Source organism: Dermacentor silvarum, chromosome 2 (genome assembly GCF_013339745.2).
Source record: "Dermacentor silvarum isolate Dsil-2018 chromosome 2, BIME_Dsil_1.4, whole genome shotgun sequence".
NCBI lineage: Eukaryota > Metazoa > Arthropoda > Arachnida > Ixodida > Ixodidae > Dermacentor > Dermacentor silvarum.
The window spans coordinates 133,916,525-133,943,229 of record NC_051155.1 but is presented as its reverse complement, the minus strand read 5'-3'; the positions used below and the strand labels follow the sequence as shown (position 1 = coordinate 133,943,229).

General features: G+C 47.5%; 1 protein-coding gene across 1 annotated transcript in view; it reads left to right on the top strand.

Moving 5' to 3' along the window:
- Positions 1-18,859: 18,859 nt before the first annotated feature.
- The window catches only part of LOC125943535 (uncharacterized), a 42,684-nt gene continuing 34,838 nt past the window's right edge, over positions 18,860-26,705 (top strand). Inside the window, exons 1-2 of the mRNA XM_049662902.1 lie at positions 18,860-19,105; positions 19,525-20,226. Of these exons, the coding sequence (XP_049518859.1) occupies positions 18,860-19,105; positions 19,525-20,226 (948 nt within the window). The remainder of the gene's footprint in view (positions 19,106-19,524; positions 20,227-26,705) is intronic.

Below are 26,705 nucleotides of genomic sequence, written 5' to 3'. Positions count from 1 at the left end.
GTCACGAAGAGGTGGCTGAGACGACTGGTAACGTGGCAAAGGTTTTCGGGGCGGTGCGCTGGAAGGATGAGACCATGGCCATAAATTTGCATTGTAGCTGATAACGGGGCGCTGACGATCCTCGTAGATGTTCGGCCCAAAATTGCTAGTCGCAGTTCTGCGAGCTGGCTTTCTGGAAGCTTCCGTTATTGCGTAGGAGTAACTGAGCAGTAGTTCAGTCACGTTGTAGATGAATAAGTGGCTGTTAAACTACATAAACTAGAGGGCCGGTTGAGTCACATAGAGCTGATGGACGCCATGGAGGCGGGGGAAATTCACTGGCCCAAAAATGCCCCCGTCCCGCTCGCCGTGTCAGAATGACTGTGCTCACGTTGCCATGCCAAACTCTGACATCTGGAGTCACCAATTATGTAGAGTCAGCTAAGGAAAGGCAGTCGCTTCGGCTGCAATTGTTTGGTGCAGACGGACGGAAAATACTTTATTGATAAAAGCACCTGCGAGGTAGCCGGCCCGGGCTCAGGCCATTCGGGCATTATGTGCGGTGAGGCATAGCCGTTCCACCGCTGCCCGAGCCCACTGCATAGTCCATAGTTGGTCGTCTAAATCTGAGCTATAGTCAGAGCGCTTAGCGATCGCTCCTCGAGAAGATCCGGTTCTATGTTGTCCTCTGTATATTTGTCTGATCGCTGTGCATTTCGATAAGACGTGTGTCATGTCTGCCTGTTCGTGGTTGCAGAGCTTGCAGCTCGCTGTTGGGTATTGTGCGGAATTTACTCTGTTTAGGTGCACTGGGTTTCTGAAGGTTCTGGTTTACAACCTTCTCCAATCTGTTTCTTGAGATCTGTCCAGTTGTTTGTGCGGTTGTGGGTATGCTTCCCTTTGTTTCTTATAGTGTGTCAGTATGTCGTGGTACGTGACTAGTCTGTCTCTGTCGTCCTGTATCGCTACTTCGTCGTCGTCGCCTCCTCCGTCTTCCCCATCGCCTCCACCGCAATCCTCAACCCCCTCCGCGAGGGGTGCGAGGTGTCGGGCTGTCACTATCCGAGCCGCGATAGGTTAGTTCTCGCGCGGCTCGGTGGGCGAGCTTCCCGTTGAGGTTGGGAGAGGTGCACGGGTCTTCTGTGGTTACTTCCACCATGTGTGTGGGGATTCATTTGAGCTATTTGGGCGTGATTTTGCCGTTCCTTAGGTCTCCTGCTCTGCGGTTCAGGATTTTGGCCTCCTCTGTGGAGGCCCAGCCCATTGTGAAGTTCCTAATGGCCACCTTGTAGTCGCTGATTTTAGTTTAGCCTGTTTACCGTAATAGCGGGCTTAGTGGAATAGCGGGATCGAAATGCTCATGCACAGAACGCGAAACGACCCAGACCGTTTACCGTACGCACGCTATTTCTCAGATTTAACGTTATTGTGTTTGCGTGCGTTACGTAGTTTACGTACAGCATGGCGGCGCTCCCGGCTACCCGCTTCGAACTGAATTTCGCGCTGTTTTTGTAGAATTCACTTCATTCGTAGCAAATAACTGAGGGCTTTCGCTTAGTCTCACGCCGCTTCGACGACAGAGTATTCTGGAAATAACCTTGAGGAATTCTCGAGAGCGCTTCTCGTTTCGAACGCGCCTAAACATAAAGAGAGAAATTTTCTCCGAGATGGGAGCGCCACCTATCGGTAAAGTCGGAAGATAGGCGCGACGACGGCATATGGCCTTTGAGATAGGAAGATTTCGGAGGCTATGGTAGACAGCTTGGTTACTGCTTGTTTGGTTCGCTGCAGATCGGCGGACATGGGAAGTAAAAATACAACGCGCTCCTGGCGTCCATTGCGCTGCCTATCGCACTTTCCGGACGCACACAAACATACAATTACTCAGGTCTATGCGCCCTGTGTATGCGAAATTCAAAGCATAACGGAATAGCGTCCCGCACGTAAACTACGTTATCACGCTATACCAAAACTCTCTGCAAAGTTCGTTTGCAGAACGGCAACGCTTCCTTCCCTTAACCACGCTATTACGCTAACGTTAAACTAAAAGTGACTAATATTGATGATCCAAGGCGGCCACAGGGTTATGCGACAATTTAGGACAGGTTCGTTAGCGTGTTCTATTCGCGTGCAAATCCGCACGCGGCCTAATCAAAACTGATGTGCCCGTAGGTGCCCTTGCTTTTCAAAGGAATTTCTCGCTATGCGACGTGACACACGCCAATCATCTCAAAGCGCTGCTTGACGATGCCACGAGAGACGGAGGCGTGCGTCAGCGGCCTAATTAGTAGGCTTTTGTGCTCGGGATTCGGACATTCATATATATATATATATATATATATGGGTGTGTGTGTGTGTGTGTGTGTGTGTGTGTGTGTGTGTGTGTGTGTGTGTGTGTGTGTGTGTGTGTGTGTGTGTGTGTGTGTGTGTGTGTGTGTGTGTGTGTGTGTGTGTGGTGTGTGTGTGTGTGTGTGTGTGTGTGTGTGTGTGTGTGTGTGTGTGTGTGTGTGTGTGTGTGTGTGTGTGTGTGTGTGTGTGTGTGTGTGTGTGGATGGTCGGACGGCTGAACCGATAGATGTGTATTATGATCATCGCATTCGAAAAGTCGTGGCGGCAGATACGTTCAAGCTCTGCTAAAGTAGGTGCACCATCTGGTCTGTACGACAGGAGAGACCATTTGACGCTACGGCGAAACAGCTGCTCACAAAACAACCAGGCTGCAGCACGGATGCAGGTACGATGCGGACGGCACACCGTTGAGCGACAGATGACTAGGTGAAAAATGCACTAAGAGGAAGCTTTAGCTTGGGGCGAACTCCGATTTCCCTATTCAAATTCCTGTGAAACGCAGAAATTATTTATGAGACACCCGCTGGCCGGATTTGAATAGATTTTGATGGAATTGTGAGAGAAAACATATTCCAGTATATACTGTAGGTAGGAGAGTGTTGAATAATTACATTCTCGGGTATCACGTGGCAAGACCACGATATGATATCGAGGCACGTCGTGATCGGGGACTATGGATTCATTTTTGACCACCTGCGTTTGTTTAACGTGCACCCAATGTAAGGTACACCGGAATTTTGGCGTTTCCCCCCATCGCTACGCGGGCGCCGTGGCCTGGGTTTGACGTCACCCGTTGCGGCGCAACACCGTTGAAGCGCCACCAGGACGGGTGCAAAGCGCTGACTTGTGACTCGGAATGTTTTACAAACATTTTTGAAAGTTTGTATGTTTAAAAAAATTTAGAAGAACGAAGTTTACATATTCGTAACTCTGTAGCAAGAAATGTAGCGCAGTTCTGTAAACTGCATCTGTTATTGCTCCTAAAGCTGATACATATTTTTAGATGAACTTACACCTAACTTGAATTTGTTACAATGTTTAGAACACTTTTGCACAAGTACCACTCATATTTATTTGGCATATTTCAAAGCGGTTTAAGAAACATTCATTCTGCCCACTTTAGATAACATAATTGTAATATGCAGTATTGGGATATTGTTTTTCATTGCTGAGTTATACAGTCCTAACTTTCAACAATTTTTGTTTAAAACACTGGCACCCGAATAAAAAAATCTTCCCGATATTTCTATAGTTTACATGTTTTTAAAACGTAATAAACCTCATAAATTTAGTGCAATGCATGCAGGGAAATTGATGTCCCCGTTTCTCTGAGCCGGTATAGGGCAGCAACCGGTTAGAAAGTCCGCGCTTGCAAACACTCGAGCATTAAATATGATGCGAGGTAGCGCAAGTCATGTTTGAGTTGTGGACACCACGGCTGAGAGGCACATAATCCATGTTTCATGACGGCTAAACAAAACATGAAGTGTTAATTGTGCTTGAAAAATGTACATGTCTTGCAAGAAGGGACGGAGTCTCAGTGCACCATAGTATACACAAGCCTGAAAGTGTCAAAGAAAAAGAACAGACACCATCGCCGAACAGCGAGAGCATGTCCGGGTCTAGAGAGAAGGGCGGCCGCTTACGAGCACACGAAGGTGTACTGTGCACTGCGCTCCCGACGAGCCGGCGGAAGTCATGGATATTGTTGACGCTCCGGCTACGGAACGGCAGGAAAGTATGCGAAGGGACGACAGCATCGGTAGAAAAGGAGGATGCACCGAGATCTTCATCCCAGGCCCGCCAATCCTGGCCAAGTTCCGGCATTGGTGTCAAGTCACGCCTTCCGCTGTGCTTCCAAGGCTCCAGTGGAAGCTTCTCGATGAGAACTCGACAACCGACGACAATAAAGTATTATTCGTAATTTATTTCACTTCTTTAAACTGTAGCGTCTGCTCAAGGACTCAGTATAAGTGGACTCAATCACTTTTCCCCCGCATGCTGAGCTTGTTCTACTTTTAGTTCTGAATTATATATGCATTTATCTCTAAAGTGCTAAACCTTGCTTTGTTCTATTAACGATGTCCACAATTCTGGCTTAACTCATTATACGGACGTACGGTGACATGGTTCATTTCATATGTAACGTTGTGGGAAACCGGAACCAAGTATTGACGAAACAATGAACGTACGAAAGAACGGACACGATTGGGCAACATATGTAGCTCCTACAGCTAGCTGAATTGATCCGATAACACAAAAAGTATAAGAAGCTTGTACATTATTCCGGCTTTTGACGTGAAATGTCTTTAAAATCGGTCAGAGGGTGTCCCTCGGTAAAACCGCATGTAAACCGTAGAAAGAAGCCATTACTTGATTGTACATTTGTCGCGTACATATATCGCGCGTGTTTGGCACCACTAATGATACAATCGGAGATAAATTTAGCCTCTCTTTTAGTGTTCATGTTGGCATAGCTCCGCTCTACGTTTGACGATCCGTTTGAGCATTGTAGCGTTTCAGAGATCTCATTCAGCCATAGTAAGTATAATCCATCAAACTTAAACCTACGCTCACCTCGCTTTCAACATACAGAAATGCGGTGGGTATGTAGGAAGTTCAAAAAATTCAGAGCCCTTCCCCTTCTGTGAAGATGGAAGCCAGCGAATCTGTGACTATGGTGGGTGAGTTGTAGTGACTATTGCTTTAGTTAATTTATATATTATCATTATTGATTGTATTGAGCGTCTTGGGCATGTTCGTCAAAGAGCAAGGACACCGGCGCTGTTTCGCCTGGCGCAATGGACAAGTAGTGCGTTTGCTGCAATAAGACCGCGCCATCGTCATAGACTATGAGCCACAGCGTTCATAGCCGCGGCAAACTGGACGGCAGCGTCAGGAATCTGTGAGATCTCTCCCGCTCCTGCTCTCGGCGGCTCATACCCACATATCCAACAGGGGTATGAGCCACTCAGGATTTCTTTCTAACATTGTTTTCTTCTTTCTTTCCTTCTTTCCTTCCTATCAATCATGCCTTCTTTCTTTCTTTCTTTCTTTCTTTATTTATTTATTTATTTATTCTCCCTGGATCATACCGGCTTATCCAATGAGGGTATGCGCCACACGTGATTTTATTATCGTTGGTCGCGACGTAACTGACGAGCATGTGATGTTATCGATGTCATGACCTATCAGTCATGTTAGTCATCCGTTTTGACACCTGTGCTAAAGCACAACTGGCAGGAAACAGCCTCGCACATGAAGCCGAAATGCTGATGATGATAGTTTTATTCTACACACGGAAACGATCCTGGGGGAACTAGCCCTTAACAGCTTCGATGTAAAAAAAAAAAAAAAAAACGTGACCTTCTCCATGGCTAATACCCCCGTAAGCAAGTCAAAACTGCAATGGCTCATACCCTCGTAAGGTTGAGGCTACAAGCGCTCAGCAAACTGAAGCGAACAGTGCATACTTTCATTGAAATGAACCATACAACTCACAGAACAGCATACGTTTCAATCCCGTGCTGAGAGGATGCAACCTAAATTCGAAGAGAAACGTCGTTGGAGCGAATCTGGCCCCCGTATTCAGAAATGCATCTTAACTTGAAGCCCGTGCTGGACTTGATCTACGTGAGGCCTGGCGTTGCGAAGGAAACTCTAGTTGCGTTTCCTTCGGCGCGTTGACGACAGGCGTCATTTAAATCAAGTCAAGCATGACCTTCACGTTAAGATGGATTTTGTGAATGTGGGGATGACTCCTCTATACAAGTGGTCGAAGCCGCAGCTTAGTGTCGATAACGAGCCGAAGCAGCTGAACTGCGAAAGCAGCAATGCGACGATGCAAGACTGCGCATTACAAAGTGTGCAGCAGGCTTTCGGCTTCGCGTGTTACAGAAGTGCAACATGGTGCCGAACTTTTTTGTTGCCCGTTCAGAAAAAATTGCATTAAAAAGCACCCCAAACATGATGCCCACAGTGGAGCGTGTTTTAAATGTTTTTGAAATTGGCGAGGCCGTCCAAGGAAGGCATCCAATCGGGTAGCTCTTCATGTGCCCTAAAAGCTTTGCACGCATACTTTTACCCTGCCAACTCCAATTAGTCAACTGGTGCATGTGTCCCAATGCATAACACACGCTAGAGCAGATGCGCGCTCAAGTTTTCCTTCGGTCTTAGATTTAACGCTCTCTTTCGCTTGCATCTCGGAAGCATGTCAGTTCCTGCCATTCCCGTCTCGCTGCGGCTATATTGGTTTGACATACTCTGTTAGGCTGCACAGCCTTCGACATCGGGCTAGGTCGTAAAGTTTATTAGCCAAAGCAGAAAAAAAAAACAATCGTCTTTCGTCGCAGTTATACCACCTCGTACTAACTTTATCGCCATAGTCACTGCCATAGTTATCGTAAACCTCACGGACGCGTCACATGCTGGTCCGTCTGGTGACGCTTTAATGTACCCTGAACAATGCTATAGATAGCCAAATACAAGCGATATGCTTCGCATAATGTCAATTCCCGCAGCGCGTGGGATTTGCGTAAATGTTAGTGTTATTTTTGTGGGTGCTAGGCCTAAATCATATGCATAAATTAGTAGCATCGCCGGAATGCCCAATGGCTGGGGCGTAGCCAGTGTGGGAGGGGGGGGGGGTTGGAGAGGCTCAAACACTCCCCCCCCCCCCCCCGAAGTTTTTTTGCGCACTCCCCCCCCCCCCCCCCCTTACCCACCGTTTGTTCTCGTCGCTTCGCGCTGACATAATTCAAGAAACCGGTGCTACTATCACAATTTCATTCCTGGGCGCTTCCGTTTGGGTTGGTAATTTACAGCGAATCATGTCTGCATATGGAAAAAACTGTCACTGTGTTTGTCAAGGCTTTGACATTCTGTGAGGTTTTGGGCGAGAATGTGGCGGCCGCATTCTGAAGCAACAAATGCGCAACAAATGCGGCAGCCGCATTTTAGATGAAGGCGAAAGTGTTTGAGGCCCGTTTAGATTTAGGTGCACGTTAAAGACCCCAGGTGGTCAAAATTTCTGGCATACACTTCCGCCACTTCCCTTCAGGTGCTGGTTATGCCGCGCTCGCGCAGGATCTTAGGCTACGTTCACACTTGGTCTCGAAGCTGGCGCAAGCGGCAAAATCTTGCAAAAATCCGCCCGCCTAGGCGGCAAAACAGGCAGAAAAACAGGCGGCGAGCCAAATTGGTCTCAGACCATTTTTTTCGCCATGGCGAAGCGGAAACGCGGCGGAAAGTCGTTCTGCTCGACCGGAAGCTACACTAGCATGTAAACATCCGGTCGTAAAATTGAACATGGCACCAAAAGTGTAGGCTGCAATGCTGATCGACGCCATCAAGACGCCCTTGCTCTACAACAAGAGTGGTACTAAAACGTACTGTCAGCAATACTCGCGATAGTATTCAACGTCGCGCGACCGAAGGTGCGGCAACGAAGCCAACCCAACTGACCCAACTTCTAACACTTTAGCAAAGACAGGCGAACCCACCACCGCCGTTTCCGAGGTGTCCGCGTCTTCCGTTTATTCATTGTCCATTTCTAGAAAACAAGTAGGTCGAAGTCAAAAAGCCATTTCTTTTTCCAATTCCATGGCAGACAATAGTTAGCCAGATTCATCGTTGGCGCTCCATAATTCTCCTCGCACGTGCACGGTAGGTTTCAGAAGTCGCGGCGTGCTTTTCTCGTCGCGACGATAGATTGGGAGCGTAGGTCTCACGTAGGACGCGCAGGCTTCGGCGAGCCCCAACACAAGGGCCAGCCCGGGTTTTAGCTTTGGTGTTCCCGTTGCCGCTTTGGTGTCCTGGAGGCGCCGGCAATAATACGAAATGATGAAATGCTATTAAAACTGGTAAATAAAAGCTATTAAAGAAATATAATCACGCCTAGGCATTAACCTGTGACTCAGCGCTACCGCGCCCGTGTGAGGGGAATTACGGGACGCCAACGAGGAATTTACCGAAGGTCGCAGATGACACGCGAAGTTGCGCAAAATGATCACGTTTGATGATAGGTGGGTCAATGAATGAACATACCGCTCGAAATAATGCGATAATAAGCGCCACCACGCCCACAAAGGTACGCAGACTTAGAGCACTGCACGGGCTCGAGCTTACCCGAAAGCCCGGGCCCGGCTCGGCCCACGGGCCGGGCCGGACCGGGTAGAACAGTTTTTTCACGGGCTCGGGCCGGGCTCGGGCACGGCGTGTGCTTTTTGACCCGGGCCCGGGCCGGGCTCGGGTTTTTTGACGCGGGCCCGGGCCGGGCTCGGGCTTTCTGATGGTGTGCATGTGACGTGCAGCGAGTTATTCTCGGGCGTCTCAACTCTGAAAAACATTATTTTTCGGTCTCGGGCCGGGTTCGGGCCGGTTTCGAGTCGGGCTCGGGCCGGGCTTGGGCCTAAGGTAAAGGGGAGGCGGGCCGCGCCGGGCGGGTACGTAGATTATTTCCGGGCCCGGGCCGGGCCCGGGTCTCGCCATAAAAGTTTTGATCGGGCTAGGGCGGGCCGCCCAACGTAAAAACGGGCCCGGGCCGGGCCCGGGCTGAAACAATCGGCCCGTGCAGTGCTCTACGCAGACTAGATGGATGTGGACGAAAGCGGCAGCGGCGGCCGCGGCGGTAGCAAAACAAATGTGAACAACTTGGACATGCGCGGAAAAGATTTTCCGGCCGCTTTGGCCCTTCCAGCCGCTTTGGCCTTTCCGCCCGCTTGCCGTTTCCCAAGTGTGAACGTTACCTTAGTGTGCGCGCGAAACGTCTCTAGTTTGCGATTGCGCCCCTACGAAGGGCTGGTGGTTACTGTTGTGTTGTTAAATCCCAAACCAGCAATTACGGAAGGCTGGTAGTTGCTGTTGTGTTGTGGAATCCTAAACCAGCAATGTACACACGAAGGGGTTGATGCCAGCGCTGAAATTCCACCGACTCGCAATAGAATGCACGAAAGAGACAGCCGACAAGCATGGATTACTACTGTGCGCAGTGCAGCGTAAGTAAACTCTTGTTGCAGGCGCTGACAGTTCTCGTCGGAGTTCACGCGTCCTGAGAAATGTATTATATGCACTACGCACTGAACAAGACCGGAGTTTATTCCTTCATCACTAGTACACCAATCAGTCGAGATTCTGTGAGGTACAAGGCCGCTTCCTGTTTGCACCGGCGTAAGCGAAGCAGAATTGAGTTGCACGCACTACTTAAGATGCGTACAAATGCCATAGCTATGCTGTGCGGTGAAATATTCTGTACAATTCTGAATATGTTGACGTAAAGGGAAATGACGGCTGCATGCTCGCACACAGCGGAAGACACAGCGGTCCATGCACTTGCCGCAGGAAATGCAACCCTCTCGTATGAGGGAGCAGGGCGACGAAAGCTTCGAAAAAAAAAAGCATTACGCGTTTTGGCGCGTATTTATGTTTTCTAGCGCAAAGACGCAGCGAACAAGCTATTGCTATGGGAGTAGGTATAGCCTGGTCACACGTGCATTTCACGTGTATAGCCGTCCTTGACTTGTGAAACGCACTTCGCCCCGACGAGGACGACGCCATCTACGCGTAACGGAGATTAACAATTAATGATGTCTTCTCCGATCAGGCGGGCCCGTCGTCTCAATGAAGCGTTTTCGAAGACTGGTCCATTCAGTGGCGCGATGAGAGACCGTTGCTCCAAACGCCCAGTGTACCTGTCAACTTACTGTATTTTACTGAGCTTGCTTTACGTTTTACTTAATTTCTTCACAAGCACACGCACTCGCGAGGGGTCCCACGTCTTTGATATACATGTATAGAGTCTTCTTAAACTACCGATATTTATGATTGATCACGTCATGTAGAGGAAAGCAGACGCTTGCCCCCCCCCCCCCCCCCCCCTCCAACCCGGTCGGGCCGGTGAAACCCCCCCCCCCCCCCCCGAAATAAATTTCTGGCTACGCTCCTACACAATGACGTAGGTGTGTCGACACCATGGCCACGCGGTTCCTGCTCCAGCCACCAGTTTATCCTGACGGCTGTGCATTCATGTAGTTGACTGGGACGTTAGTAGTGAACCATTTTGGCATTTCTGGTGCTCTTTTCACATTCAACAGCCAAGTACATATGGGGGAACGCGCCCATGCTGTTTAAGTAATTTTTTCTGCTTAAAAATAGGTGTAAGAAGAGCACCAATATAAAAAACCATACTATATGACTACAGTATTCAAATGACAGGCTGGTGCATTGGTCGACATGTTGAGTGCTGCGCACCGCGAACGCAATGTGGACATGATAAATAACATACCTATTCTGGTTTTTCTCTCTTCGCCAGATGTGCCTTAGGGGTGACATGTTGCCCATGGACGTTTCAGTGGCACAAGGACTGATGCGCTACTTCATCAAGAGCTCAACCATGGTCCGGCCAAACCGATAAAAACCGTGATACTCACCTCCAAGTTGTTTCATTTTGAATATTGTCTCTTGTTCGGTGCTGGAGCGCCGTCTTCATTGCAGCCTCATCATCAGACCACATATAATGTATTGCTAATGCGGAATGCGTAATATATGTGCATGCTACTGCAGAAGATGCAGAAACTCTAAACTTCAGTCCTTGTCGTTAGAACACATGCGTTATTTAAAGGCACATTATTCATAATTCCCGTAGCGAAAACGTGACTTTCGGTAATATTTTAAAAGTACCATATTGATATTACCATTCCGCGTTAAAATAGTCTCAAAACACACGCTCTCTGAACAGCCTGCGACATTATACCATAGACGTAAATAAACCAAACAACCTCATGGCTACAACGCTAGAGTGCTGAACTCGAGGTCGCGGGTGTAATACAGGTCATGGTAATCGGATTCCAATGGAGATGAATTGCAGAAACGCTCGTGTACGATCATTTGATGAACGGCAAAGACCCCAGGTGATGGCTGTTGTGGAAAAAGATTTTTTTTCTTTGCCCTATGGCGATATTGAAGCTGCGAATGACAAGGTGGCCTGGCGACAACGGTCGTCGTCAGCGTCACACAATAAACGAACGCCTAGCTGGCCGGCCAGACTGACGAACGGACAACGCTGGCAGAGTTTAGAACATTTACCTGCTGTCGCTGCAAATTTCAGAATAAAAGTCCAGAGCACTTCCACTAAAGTGAAGATGAAAGCCAGCGAAGCTGTGACTATGCTGGGTGTGCTGTAGTTAATATTGCTATAGTGAGTTTATATGTTACCATTATTGATTATATTGAGCGTCTTCGGAATGTTCGTCAAAGAGAAAGGACACCGGCGTCTTATTTTTGCCCTGCGCGATGGCCAAGCAGGGCGTTTGCTGCGCCAAGTCCGAACCATCGTCATAGACTAGCGTATGACCCACAGCGTTCATTGTTGCGGCACACTCACGGCAGCGTCAGGATCCTGTGAGATCTCTCCCGCTCCTGCTCTCGGCAGCGCATACCCACATATCCAACGCAGGTAGAGCTACACGTGATTTCTTTCTTACCTTCCTTCTTTCTTTCTTTCTTTCTTTCTTTCTTTCTTTCTTTATTTATTTCCTTCATTCCTTCCTTCTTTCTTTCTTGTTCCCGGCTCATACCCGCATATCCAAAGCGGGTATGCGGCACAAGGGATTTTATTGTCGCTAATCGTGACGTAATTGACCATCATGTGATGTTATTGATGTCATGACCGATCAGTCATGTTAGTCATCCGCTTTGACCCATGTGCTAAGGCACAACTGGCGGGAAACCGCCACGCACATGGAGCCGAAATACTGATGATGATAATTTTTTTCTACACGTTTTTTCCTGGAGGAACTAGCCCTTAACAGCTTCGCTGTAATATCTAAAGAAATAGCGCGCAGTGTTGTCCATTCTTGTATAGGTATACAGCAAAGAAGGGTAAAATTGTGTTATAATCGTTGATAATTATGTTTGCAAGCAAATATTTTTCATCGCAAAGCAAATTGTCCTCAAAAACTGTTACTGCAATACAACCCTCTCTTGGTCAGCCATTTATCGTTGCCACACAGTTTCGTCGTTGTCACGTACATTTCAGTTCGGTAACAAGTTTACTGTATGCATGTCATGCATTCGATAGCGCTCTAATGTAACTCATTTCACAGGTGCGACCAGCTGCTCCAAAAACGCATTGCAATAACAACAGACCCTGCTTGCTGAAGCATAGCAGGACATGGAACAGGCCAAATTTTATCGAAAGACCACTGCCATCACTGAAAGTAAACACGTTTCTAGCCTGTATCTGGTATAGGACAGCAGCTGAAAGAAAAACGCATGTATCTCTTTACTTTCTTACTTACCTTCAAGACATTTAATATATGCAGTAGAGAGGGGAGAGCGATTAGAATACGAGGAGCTGTACAATATTCAGAAATACATGCCGTGACAGAAAGTATACGGAGTGGTAAGTATAGGGATATGAATACCCAGATACACATTGACATACGAAATACAGAAGACTTACGCCATAGCGAAAGGTCTACAATACGACATTACTTTCCAGAGGATTCCAAGTCACTGTGAAATCATAGGAAATGTAACAGCTGATCACATGGCACGTGCAGCGCGTCAGGAGAATAAATTATCACTACTTCCTCTAACGACGAGTGATGCGCGATGTCTGTTCAACAAACTATGCTGTAGATTGTCCAAGGAAACTAGGTTCATAAATGATGCGCAGAACTCTCAATTATATAATATTGATCTGGAATAGAATTCAATATTCCGTAGAAAATAAGTCGATGTGTTGAAACAACAGTTCATAGGCTTCGGCTTGGCACTGCCTCTACTAAAAGCTGTCTGTATAGGATAAGAAAAACTAACAGTGCTACATGCTCATGTGAAGAGGCTGAAGAAGACATAGAACACCTTCTTCTGCACTGTAAAAAACATGATGCTCCCCGTAAGGAACTTTAGGAAGAACTCCATGGCTTGGATAGACGGCCACTATTCTTTAAAAAAATTTAGGGTCCATGGCCGACAGATAAACTTCAAGACATCGCTGCGCGTGCCTTAGTACAATTTTTTAGGAATAAAAAATATCACAAAATACTAATTCAGATAACAATTATTGCTTGCAATGTTATTAATAACAGGCATTCTTGATTACATGTTCATTGTGTCTTAGTGTTCATCTATCATTTGTGTCTGCGTACAGGATGGTTGTATTTAGATTGCGGCATTCAAGAGGGACCTAATTCGTAAGTGCTCAACATCTTCTGTGTAAACATCTTGGTTTTGTGAGTATTTATGCTACGTGAACTGTTCCGTTGCGCGAGCATTTATTTATATTGCAGTACTAAGACTCTGTACGCGAATGTTCGTCCGTGTGTTTATTAGTCCAGTTTTGTGATTGTTGACAACTTTCCGACGACGTCGAATGTATGTGGTAAAGAGTAACAGTTTTAACGGTTAAAGATGTTTTGTTTACTTTGCTGGAATAATGATGGTTTAACGTTGTACGACGTGTAGCGGGCAGTAAAGAGCATGCGGTAAATTCAACTGGAGGAGCGTATAATTTGCGGAATGTTTTCTGATTTCATTTGGAAGTAGTAATAATAGCTGTCAGCTTGCACATTTTTATTTGTGTTACATAATTATTAATTCCGGCAAACCAAGCATGTGAGATCGGTCATGCCTCTCTAGATGAGTCATTCACACACGAATGTTTGTGCAGATGACCCTGTTCTATTTGAGTGATTGAATGGTCACCGAAATGGCCGACGACTTCGTGCGGATGCGAACTAATATTTGTTTCTAAAAGCTTCCTGCCTTAGTTCATACGTTGTTTATCTTTAGGCTTATCTGTGTAAAACTTAACAAATGTACTTGTATATTTTCAAATTAACACTTAGTGATGAAGCTGTCAATAAGCTGTGAACACAGGATATCACACAAAGGAATTAAATTCAAGGTACTTGAATATGATTTGTATTCCTTAAACGCACGCCTATATATGAAAAGAAAATGTGAATAATGATAGCTCCAGCGTATCTATCCCACGCAAATTTTGCGCCATATTCAAGAAAGGTATACAAAAGACTACCGCGACAAGATATTATGTTGGAGATATTCGCAGGGCAACCGGTCAACTCTGTCACATACGTGGCAGAGTGTACAGATGAAGGGATATGCCCCCCAGTTTCAATCGCCATTTTATCGTAGCTACAACAACAAAAAAAGTAAATGCTGTAGAAGATGTAGCAGCAGCGGGCAGGTTTACCAATGCTGTTCGTGGCCACTTATGTTGTAGGCATAGTGCAACGTTTTGTGAAATATTATTTGTATTGGGTAAGTTGAAAATTTTGTACAAACACACAGAGAGAAAAACATGACCAGGTTAGCAACTGGGAACTTAAAGTAGCACAACGCGGGCTTATTTTTGAGAGAAAAAAAAACAATACCAAAAAAGTGGAATATGGGAGCAAAGAAAGGAAATAGAGAAGAGGAAGAAGATGACAGATAACAAAAACTAAATAAAAAACAATAAATAATACAACCGTGGCAATAGTAGCAGGCAAAAAATTTAAAAAGAAATGTCACTGGTCCCGTTATTTGAAAAAAAAAACAATAGTTCAAAGGTAAAAAAAAAACTGAGTTGTCATCACTGCATAAGCCGCATAAGTCACAAAAATAAAGAACAAGACGCGCTACGAACCGGGGCACATATGCAGTACGGTGGAATTCTTTGTACAAGCAAATGTAAACCAATTCTAATGCTCAACATGTCATGACCGAAGTTGGCCGACCAATGCCAAATACAATTTACGAACGAGAACCACCGGGAATCTGACCCCGGATGTTTTTTTGCTAGGCAAGAAAAGGGTACGCGATGACCTTGGCTCGCCTCGACAGGGACGACCACTTGGGTGTACGCCTCCATAGAAGGCAATACAAGGCAGGCCAAGAAGACGACAGTCACTCAGTAGCGCTGTTCAAGGTAAATGAAAGCAGAAGACACATATGTAGTGAAGGAAAACATGTCGACAGGCATTCATACTACGTACTCATTTCGAAGCGTGTTTCCCACGAGCAGGTCAACAAGCTTCACAGGACTTCCACAATAGGTTGGTCAACACTTGTGTCGAGCAGCATATTGACCAAAAGCATTAGCCAGAGCAAAAACATGAGCTGATTAAGTAAGCAAGGGTGCTGCGGCGTAAGTAGACCGACATGAAGAGAGACTCGATGACCACGAGAAGGCGCGTGTGAAACGGTGGTGTTGATGAGAAGCGCTTCCCGTGGGCAGCGCGTGCGAAGGGACACACCGGTAGCGCTGCACTGCCGACCCGGGCAGCATTTCATGTGTAGCGTACGTTGGAAAATGTGGCCCGACTATTACTAACTGATTGAACAAGCGTGGTGTGAGCGCGCACAAACAAACATGAATAGATCACACTGAATTACTGCAGACAACGACTGTCAAAACGCTGGCAGCAAGCGCATATATACGCCGCAGCAGCGGGCGAAGGTACGTGCGGTCTATCGCTTCAACGGAAACTGAGCGGCGAATGCACGGCGCATAACGGTCAGAGCCGTGTGGAGATAAGAGACGGCGCGGACGAGCGACGAGCGCGGTTGTTGGCAGCGTAGAAGTGCCCCCCCCCCCCCCCCCCCCCCCCCGCGCTCCTTCCGGCGCTGGCTTCCCGCTTCCTTGCTTGCGCGTGGAAGAGATAAGAGACTGTGTGGACGAGCGACGAGCGCGGTTGTTGGCAGAGAAGTGCCCCCCCCCCCCCCCTGCTCCCCCGGCGCTGGCTTTCCGCTTCCTTGCTTGCACGTGGGAGATTGAGTGCGTTCGCTCTCCTAGCGCGCGTCCCCGCACGCTTCCGCTCGGGCATACGGCGCGTGGCGAAGATTTTATCTATAGGGAACCTCACGGCGACGGCGACGACGACGGCGACGGCAGGAATCCGGTAGAAGTGTCCATATAATTTCTATCGCAATAAAATGTTGTTCGTGGTGTTTTCAAAAAATTACAGAAAAAGTGGCGTGAAGGAATGCTGACTAAAAAACTAGTGTGGTGCTTGTCCCCCCCCCCCCCCCCCCACCCCCCCTCCCCCCCTCCCTCCGTTATGCGTGTTATTGTTTTTAAAACTAAGCCCGACCGGGCCGCTTCAAAGATGTTTACTCGTGCACATTGCACAGCTTTAGAGCTTTGGCATCAAACACGTGCGATAGCGCTGGCCAACCCGTGGGGATGTGTTAATTTTTGTGTATATCTATTTTATTGCAGTTCATGCGGTTTGCGATAGGATGCATTTGCAGAATTTTTACTTTGTCCTTTGAGAAAATCAATTAAGCTCTGAACTGCTTGCAAGCAATAAAGCTCTTTTCATCACCTGATTTACGCACCGACTACTGGCAGATGGCCTTGGAATCCATGGCGGCTTAAATGAATTGATTAATATGCTTTGAGGCTGTAGAATGGTCTGAGCTCTGAGCCAACTATACATATTTTGTTGTACAGCCTGAAGTGGAAGACTTTCCCGTGTTATCCAGTAGACGTCGTTTTTTTATCCTGAATTATCAGCTCACTCGAACTGCTTGAGTAGTCCCTCCGGGAACATCAGTGGTGTCTTTGCAACATGGATTTTCAGCTTGACTTCAAGGAATACCAGATCGGTGCACAAAAACTCACATTCCTTCGTCACGTTGTTTTCAAAGAACGTATTATTTCGAACAAAAGTAAGGAAGGCAAGACGACAGACAAGACGAGGACCGAAGGAAACACCTAAACAGTACTAACGCGATAGTGGCGCCAAGAGTATTCTTCCGAACGCCGACAATATTGCAGTATAGATCGAAATCCTAAATCCCACCTCTCTGCAGCTGCTGCGAAGCTTATTTCACCTATGTTCGCTCGTGTGATGCTTCATTCGACATTTCGCGAGCATTATGGTTCCTTTGACTTAGCCTTATCATAGGCGGAGACGCGTCCAGGTAACGGGCGAGTGCGGACGCATGCAAGATCGGCTCCCTGAGACCGATGCTGCCCTTCTGGTAAATTGTCATCTCGTTTCAAGAAACTTGCCGTGTAGCTACCCGAAGGTGAGTGGAGGCCACTCACCAAGTTTGGCGACCATATCGTCCAGCAAACGTGACTTATTGGACAAAGAAGACCGACACGCCGTACAGGCCGCGCCATGCCAGGCGCGAGATCTAGCTCGGGGAATCACCGGCAGCCCACGATGATGGAAGTACAAGTCGAAGGAACTACCCTCCGAGAAGAGGACTACGACCCAGCAGACTGGACTAAGATCATCGGAACCTATCAAGGCAAGTCCCAGTCAAAAGCCCGAATGGAATATACAAACGGGGTACGCGGAAAACAGAAGGCATCCGCGGAACGCACCGGAACGCTCCCCGCGTCGACGTGGCGTCCGACGTACCGCCCGAACCCGGCGCACTTGCGTGCAACGCAGCAAGTGAAGCGCAAAAGTCGCCAAATGGCTCCACTGCCACAACATGCGATTAAGGTAGTTTTCCGCTCACAGGGAGGCCTATTCTTACCCAACATACAACCGCAGCTACTGCTCCGCTGCCTCTGCGAAACGGCGAAGATACCGATGGGAGAAGAAGTGCAACTACGCGTGCACCCAATGAACAACACGTGCACAGTAGCCACCACTAACCAGGAAGCAGCCCTTAACCTGGTTAAATCAGAAGCATTACACTAAACGCAAAAGCGTATGGGGTGGCAGCGTACATAGTCCCTGCAGCGGACACACTAAGAGGCGTGATATCGAATGCTTTTTGGGATGAAACGGAAGAAGAGCTTCTGCAAGATCTACAAGCGAGAAATCCGGAAGCAGGCATTCTACTAGCAAGACGCATGGGCAAGTCTAAATCCATCCTTATAACCTTTGCCCAGGGACCCATTCCCTGTAGAATCATCTACTATGGGGGAGTACACCTGTGCACGCCATATAGGGCGCGACCAGAGGCCTGCACGAACTGTCGCGCCCCAGGACACAGATATGATGTGTGTACAGAACCGAAAATACCGAGATGTCCAAGATGCGGCGAAGATCACGGCGAAGACAGAACATGTCAGTGCTTGCCCCGATGCATTCTGTGCGGCGGAGAGCACCTTACAGGAACAGGATGGTGTAAAGCAACGAAGCGACAACAAACAACGAAGCCACCGGTAAACAGGGAAACAACCGGAAGACGCCAGCTACACCCAGAAGATTTTCCAAGATGGAATCCATCAGCCCCCCCGAAGGCCCCCGAGGAGCTCACATGGGCAGAACGAATCGTCCGCAAACCAGACCCCCGGGACGAGGAGATGATCCGTCTTCGAGAGGAGGTAAGAAGCTTGCGACAGGCCATCACCCAACCCCACCCATCACCTGTCACCCAAACCATCACCCAACCCTCACACCCATCCACTGGTCACCCTTTACCCCTAGACAACCAGAGTTCATCTCCCGCAGAAACCTCAACCTCCACCCCACATACAAAAAAGAAAAGAAAAGACGTTCCTCCGCCATCAGCCAAAACAACAGAGCTGGAGCAATCAGACAAAACAGCAGAGATGGAGGCTCAGTTTGAAGCCAAACTTGAGGCAAAATTAACAGCGAAACTAGCACACTTCCAACAGCAGATGCGCGATGAATTTCAGCAATTCCTAGACAAGCGCCTGCAAGCACTCGAGGCTCGATTCCCAACTCTCGAAGCTCAGATCGACAGCCTCATTGACGAACACTTCAAAATTTTTGAGAACAAGCTAGATACCTTCTGTACCCAGCTCAGGACACAGATGGGCCTAATGGTGGTGGAGGCAACCAACCAAATGCAGGCGGTGCCCCTACCCCATACCACTCATCCCCCCTCCACTTCCCAAACTTCTGGACAGCAAAATGGCAGGTGATTCATCTAATTCTAAGACTCCTCCCCTTTTAAAACTTTGGCACTGGAACTGTCGCAGCATACGCCGTAAGCGAGAAGCGCTAATTCAACTCATACTAAATGAAGAACACCCACCAGACCTAATTCTGCTACAGGACCCTAAAACAAGCATATCGCTCCCAGGATATACTGTTTATCACTCACCAAACGATACTACTCCGGTTGTGTCCACCTTTATCAAGCGGTTCATAAGGCATACGCAACTTTCATTTTCCCACATAGTACAAAAGTGGGTCTGGCAGGACGGCAACGATGCGGTCACCTTACGTTCAGCATCTGCTTTTCTTGCAGGCTCTTGCATTGCTGCCACTATCCGTCACCAAAAGTCCCGTGATCGGTTGCTCCCATCACCGATCCAAGGACTGGCTTCCTACAGAAACCTTGCACTCACCCGTCCCGGTATTCGAGTCACCACCCCAGCTGGAAAGCGGAAGCAGCCGACAGCGCACTTGCCCTGCGGCGCCCCTACCGGAGCCAACGCTATTCCAGCTGCCGTCATACTCTGCCCCTGGAACCACCGGATCGACACAAGCATCAGCTTTGCTCGATAAAAGGATCGCCGCTCCCTCCCTCCCTCTCAGTGGGTCTGGCAGCACGGCAACGATGCGGTCACCTTACGTTCAGCATCTGCTTTTCTTGCAGGCTCTTGCATTGCTGCCACTATCCGTCACCAAAAGTCCCGTGATCGGTTGCTCCCATTACCGATCCAAGGACTGGCTTCCTACAGAAACCTTGCACTCACCCGTCCCGGTATTCGAGTCACCACCCCAGCTGGAAAGCGGAAGCAGCCGACAGCGCACTTGCCCTGCGGCGCCCCTACCGGAGCCAACGCTGTTCCAGCTGCCGTCATACTCTGCCCCTGGAACCACCGGATCGACACAAGCATCAGCTTTGCTCGATAAAAGGATCGCCGCTCCCTCCCTCCCTCTCAGTGGGTCTGGCAGCACGGCAACGATGCGGTCACCTTACGTTCAGCATCTGCTTTTCTTGCAGGTAAATAACAAATGCTCTTTGTTTGCTAAGCGCACCAGTTACGCTGCCCTCGTTGTGCTGCCGGGCCCACGCAGCTTCTTGCTCACTGTGAAACAATGTACGTGCATTTTGGTAAAACTGCTACCAGTCGCCGGCGACATCGAAGAAAATCCCGGTCCTAGCCTTCGTTCCGCTACTACGCAAACGTCGGGGGTTATTATGTCTGCCCTTGACGAAATTCGCTCAGGACAGACCTCCTTGCTAAATGAAATGAAATCGATTCGCACCAAGTTATCACAAAATGACAAGGTGTTTGAAAGTATAAGAAAAAGACTGGACAAGATTGAGGAGGACTGTTCGTGCATTGCTGCGATGAAAACAAAGTTAGATAACACCCACGACCTTACAATGCGTAACGCCGCTGACATTGCAAATCTGGCGGCACGAATAGACGACGCTGAAAATAGGTCGCGTCGTAACAACCTAGTGTTTTTTGGGTTGCCAGATGCAGGACGTGAAACGTGGGATCAATCTGAAAGCCTAATTATACAGCACTGCAGCTCTAACCTTAATCTTGATATCCAGTCAAGTGACATAGAGCGCGCCCACCGGCTCGGAAAATTCGAACAAAGTAAAAACAGACCTATCATTCTGATGCTCTCCAACTTCAAAGCAAAACAACGTATTCTTTCGAATGCAAAAAAACTAAGAGGATCAGGCTTCAGAATATCCGAAGACTACTCCCGCAACACCCGTGTTGCCCGCAAGAGCCTCGTTGAGTATGGCAAATCCCAAGGGAAAGCTTTTAAGCTTCGTCACGACAAGCTGATTATAGATAATAGGAGCTACGTATTTGATCACTCCAACAATAGGGTCATCCCATATAAAACATAGCTACCTTGCAATGCCTCCAGAAATACGTGTGACCCTTTCCCATTTCTTTACACAAACATTAGAAGCATTCTTCCAAAACGTGATTCACTTCAATACCTTGTCGAAACCACTGAATCTAAAATAATTGCTCTTACCGAAACATGGCTGAATTCATCTGTTGATGATTCGGAACTGTTATGCACTTTCCCCGATTTTGACATTTTTCGTCGCGACCGAGGCGGTAGGCGGGGCGGTGGTGTTATGCTGGCTACCCACCGTAGTCTTAACTGCTCATTAATCAACATTGCTACGCCAATCGAAGCCTTATTCCTGGTTTGTAAAACTTCATATCCACCTGTTATATTAGGTGTATGCTATCGCCCTCCTGACGCTGAACCTTCCTTCATTGTTTCGCTACACGAATTACTTTGCTCTATAACGTCCACACACCGTAACGCTTCCATCATTTTATACGGCGACTTCAACTTTCCCTCCATAAACTGGCTTGATATGTTATCATCTTTATCAAAGAATAACGAAGAATGCGAATTTTTGAACATGTGCCTCACATTTGGTCTTACACAGCTAATCTTGGAAACAACGAGACTTACTGATAAAAGCGCACACATACTAGATCTTTTGTTGACGTCACACCCTGATAATGTCTCGTCACTAACAATTTTACCTGGGTTGAGTGACCACGTAATAGTTCATGGTTCCATTCATTGCAAACTATTACTCCCTAAAAAAGAAAAGAAATTATTAACACTGTACGATAAAGGAGATTATGGCAGCATGAATAGAGACCTAACTGAGTTCTGCACTTGGTTCCTAGTTGATTTTCTGGATAGATCAGTTGAGACAAACTGGCTGTTGTTTAAAAACAAAATGCGTGACCTAATTAATAGATATATACCAACCATTTATGTTACAGAGCGCGTATCGTCCCCTTGGTTCAATAACAACTTAAAACGCCTGAATAACAAAAAGAAGAGACTTTTCCGAGCCGCCAAAAATACTAACAACGCATGCGCTTGGGAAAGATACCAGGTGGCTGAAAAAACATTTCAGCGCTGTGCAGCGGAAGCCAAGCAACGTTTCCTTTCTACTACATTGCCTACAATGTTGCGTAATAATCCAAAGCAATTCTGGAAAACAATTAAACCAGCCCACCATAAAACTGTTTCTTTATGCGACGATCACAATAACCCTCTTCCTGAAGCAGTAGTTCCTGATGTACTTAATGAAACTTTTTCTTCTGTATTCACTCTCGAACCGAATGATGAACTGCCCAATTTTTCTGAATTTAGTTACCCTACTATGCCCGATATACAAGTCAGCCCTCATGGCATCAGCAAACTCATTGACAATGTTAAATTGTCATCTTCTGCAGGCATCGACGGAATTAACTCCAAGGTGTTAAAAAATACCAAGCATAGTACAAGTGTCATCCTGTCTCACATTTTCCAACAGTCCCTGTCATTAGGAGTGGTGCCACAGGACTGGAAGGTGGGCATGATCATCCCAGTCCCAAAGAAAGGTACTTCGTCATCACATAATAGCTATCGACCGATTTCATTAACGTGTGTGGCTTCAAAATTAATGGAGCACGTCATTTATTCGCATGTAACCAAGTTTCTAATCTCTGTTGACTTCTTTCACCCACAGCAACATGGTTTTCAAAAAGGTTTATCTTGTGAGACCCAGGTTGCAATATTTACTCATGACATCAGCTCAAGCATTGATCGCAATATTCCCATAGACGCCCTGTTCCTCGACTTCGAGAAAGCCTTTGACAAGGTACCACACAAACGACTATTCCTTATGCTCTCACACCTAAATCTTAACCCCTTTGTCTTCGACTGGCTGTGTGACTTCCTACACAACAGGCAACAGTTCGTCTGTATTAATGGGCATACTTCCTCATTAGCGCCTGTTATATCCGGAGTTCCTCAGGGCACCGTCCTCGGACCATTACTTTTTTAATCTACATCAATGACCTACCGACAAACATCTCCCCCTGTATTCGACTTTTCGCAGACGATTGTGTCCTTTATCGTCCTATCCATAGCTTCCACGATAACATTTCCCTTCAAAACGATTTACTAACTGTTGAAAACTGGTGTAGAACTTGGCTAATGTGTTTAAATATCAAGAAGACTTCGCAGATCTCATTCCACCGCCGAGCTTCCTACCAAGCACATAGGTACGTCATTTTTGGCTCCGAATTATCTTTAGCTTCATCGTACAAGTACCTGGGTATCACAGTGACTAATGACCTCAGCTGGTCACATCATATAGGAAGCATAACAAATGAAGCTAACCGTGTCCTTGGCTATGTCCGGCGTAACCTTAAGTTTACCCCTCCTCACGTAAAATTGCTAACGTACCAAACGTTCATTCGTCCCAAGCTGGAATACGCATGCGCAGTTTGGGACCCGTACCAGATTAACCTACAGAAATCTCTTGAGTCTATTCAAAACCGTGCTATTAGATTTGTCTTCTCAGATTATTCATACTATTCTAGCGTCACTTATCTAAAACATACGGCTAATCTTCCCAGTCTTGTGTCACGCAGAAAAATAGCGCGCCTGTCCCTCTACCACAAGTTTTATCACTCGTCTCTTGCTCACTCGATTATCGTACCTGCTCATCGCCTTTCGCTCCGCAACAGTCACTCTAAAGCTGTATACCCACCACCTGCTCGCACTACTGCGCACCTCAACTCATTCTTCATTCGAACAGCGAATGACTGGAATCATCTGCCCACCGACGCTGCGCACCACTCCGACCCGTGCCACTTCAAGTCATTCATCGAAGAACTCGTACTAATGTAACCCACCCCTCATGTAATACCCCATACCAGGGGCATTTGAGGTATCAATAAATAAATAAATAAATAAATAAATAAAACGTAGTCCTTGAAGTTATCCCACTCGACATTCAACAGGATTCCTTACTCATTGCCAATATATATAATCCGCCGAGCATGGCAGCAACGCGCTGCGCTCACCTAATAGCGCAAATTACAGCAGCGGCAAATAAAACACCAATAATAGTGGCCGGAGAGTGGCGCGCACAATGATTGGGGATACCAGAGGACTTCTGGCAGAGGGGAGGTTCTCATGACACAAGCTCAACAGTCCCAGCTCACGGTGTACAATGATTTCGACTGCCCCACCAGACAAGGTACAACAGGAATGATGGACACAAGTCTGGATCTCACGATGGGCAGACGCATCCACAACCTTCAATGGAATAGAACAACACATACTTTAGGCAGTGACCATTATATTATCGAAGGTCAAGTCTCAGGTCCCCAAGCGTCTCGAAAAAGAATAGAGCATAAATTAATCAACTGGGATAAATTTAGAAAACGGCGGGAAACAAACCAACAAACAGAGCCGGTGGATGCGCTAGCCTGGAGAGCACAAGTCCTCGAGGAACAAGCGGCGTGCACCAAGGAATATAGCCCAGAACAGCAAGTCCCAGTTATGGCCTCAAAATTGGCGCATATGATAGAAGCGCATGAAAGTCTCATGAAAAGATATGCTAAGCAAAAACGCAACAAGAAGCTCCAAAGCAGGATATCTGAGCTGGCACAGCAAATTCAGGATTACAGCCAACAAGTTCGTAGACAGAATTGGCAGCAGATATGTGAGGGTCTCAGAGGCAATCTCAGTGCCGCTCGAGCGTGGCATCTTTTAAAACATCTGATTGATCCCATGAAAAGTAAACAACACACTAGAAATCTTGTCGCTCGACTAACACACAACCATAAATACGACACGCAGGCGCTACTACAGAAACTTAAGAGCCGACACACCTCGCCGGGCACTTCCACTCCACTGCCGGATTTCGCCGGCCCACCAAATAATGAACTATACAGGGACATAACTATACAAGAAGTCTGAGCAGCACTTCATAGACTCAGCAACACCACGCCAGGCGAAGATCGCATAACAAACGCCGCTCTTAGAAACCTAGACGACAATTCCCTGCAAGAACTTACCGGTATCTTCAACAAGCATTGGCAGAGCGGCACACTGCCAGAGGAGTGGACACATGGAAGGGTCATAATAATACCGAAACCTAACAAACCAGTTACCCCAGAAAATATGCGCCCCATCTCCCTTACCTCCAGCCTAGGCAAACTCTTTGAGCAAGTCATCCTAGCTAGATTGCACGGTCACATGGAAGACACTGGTCAATACCCACACTCAATGATTGGTTTCCGATCGGGCTTATCCACGCAAGATGTGATGCTGCAACTCACAACAGCTATTCTGGACCCCCTCATACCTGCGCACACTAAAGCGGTACTGGCGATTGACCTCAAGAAGGCTTTCGACAACGTCACGCACGAGGCCATCCTAAAGGCCATGATAGACCTAGGAGTTGGCCAACGAACATACAACTACATAAAGGCTTTCCTGCAAAACCGAACGGCCAGCATGTGCGTAGACAACCTTCGTACACGCCGCTACACACTAGCGAACGTAGGCACACCGCAAGGCTCAGTGCTGTCCCCATTCCTTTTTAACGCAGTACTTATTCCGCTCGCGCGGAAGCTACAGCTAATTCCCCATCTTGACCATACCCTGTACGCGGATGATATCACCCTGTGGACTACATATGGATCGGACGCGCAAATCGAAGAAACACTGCAAACAGCCGCAATGGTAATACAGGAAGAGGTCACCAAGGTAGACCTCACCTGCTCACCGGAAAAATCTGAACATTTGTTGATCCCGCCAAAGGGTAGAACGTGTCATACTCCTATTAGAATCTACCTACAGGATAGGGTGGTCCCACAGGTCCACACCATTCAAATCCTTGGCCTCCACCTGCAACAAGATGGGAGAAATACCGAAACCATCAAATGCCTAAAGAGCACGCTAGCAGCTACCAAGCAGCTAATACGCAGAGTAACAAATAAAGCTCACGGCCTGCGGGAAGAAGATACTCTGCGAGTAGTACAAGCGTATACCATGAGTAGAGTACTGTACTCTACCCCCTACCTCAACCTCAATATAACCGAAACCCAAACAATAAATTCTATAGTCAGACAAGCTACCAAGGCTGCGCTCCGCCTGCCCAAAAGCACCAGTAACGAACGACTGGCGGAGTTAGGCATGCATAACACCATACAAGAACTAACCGAAGCACACCTACAGGCACAATATCTCCGACTAGCCAGTACCTCTACCGGGAGGCATATACTTTCCAAACTCGAAATTCGCATCCCTGCTAATCATGACTCTCTAAAAACCCTTCCTACGGAAATTCGTCAAACGCTACGCATTCGACCACTCCCTCGTAACATGCACCCCGACCAAAACCGCGAGCGGCGGAAAGCCAGAGCAGCAGCCCTTCATAAACGGTACGGCGATGAACAGAACGCAATATGGGTAGATGCTGCATGCGATCAGCACGGAGCCACAGCGGTTGCTTACACACTGAACACACCTCCATTAATAAAGGAACTACCCCAGGGAACGGACCCAGAGGAAGCGGAAGAGATCGCTATAGCGCTAGCGCTCGGCAGCTCCAGTGCTACCTACATCCTGAGTGATTCTAAAACTGCACTGCTAAATTATACTAGGGGCAGAGTTCACCCTGCCACC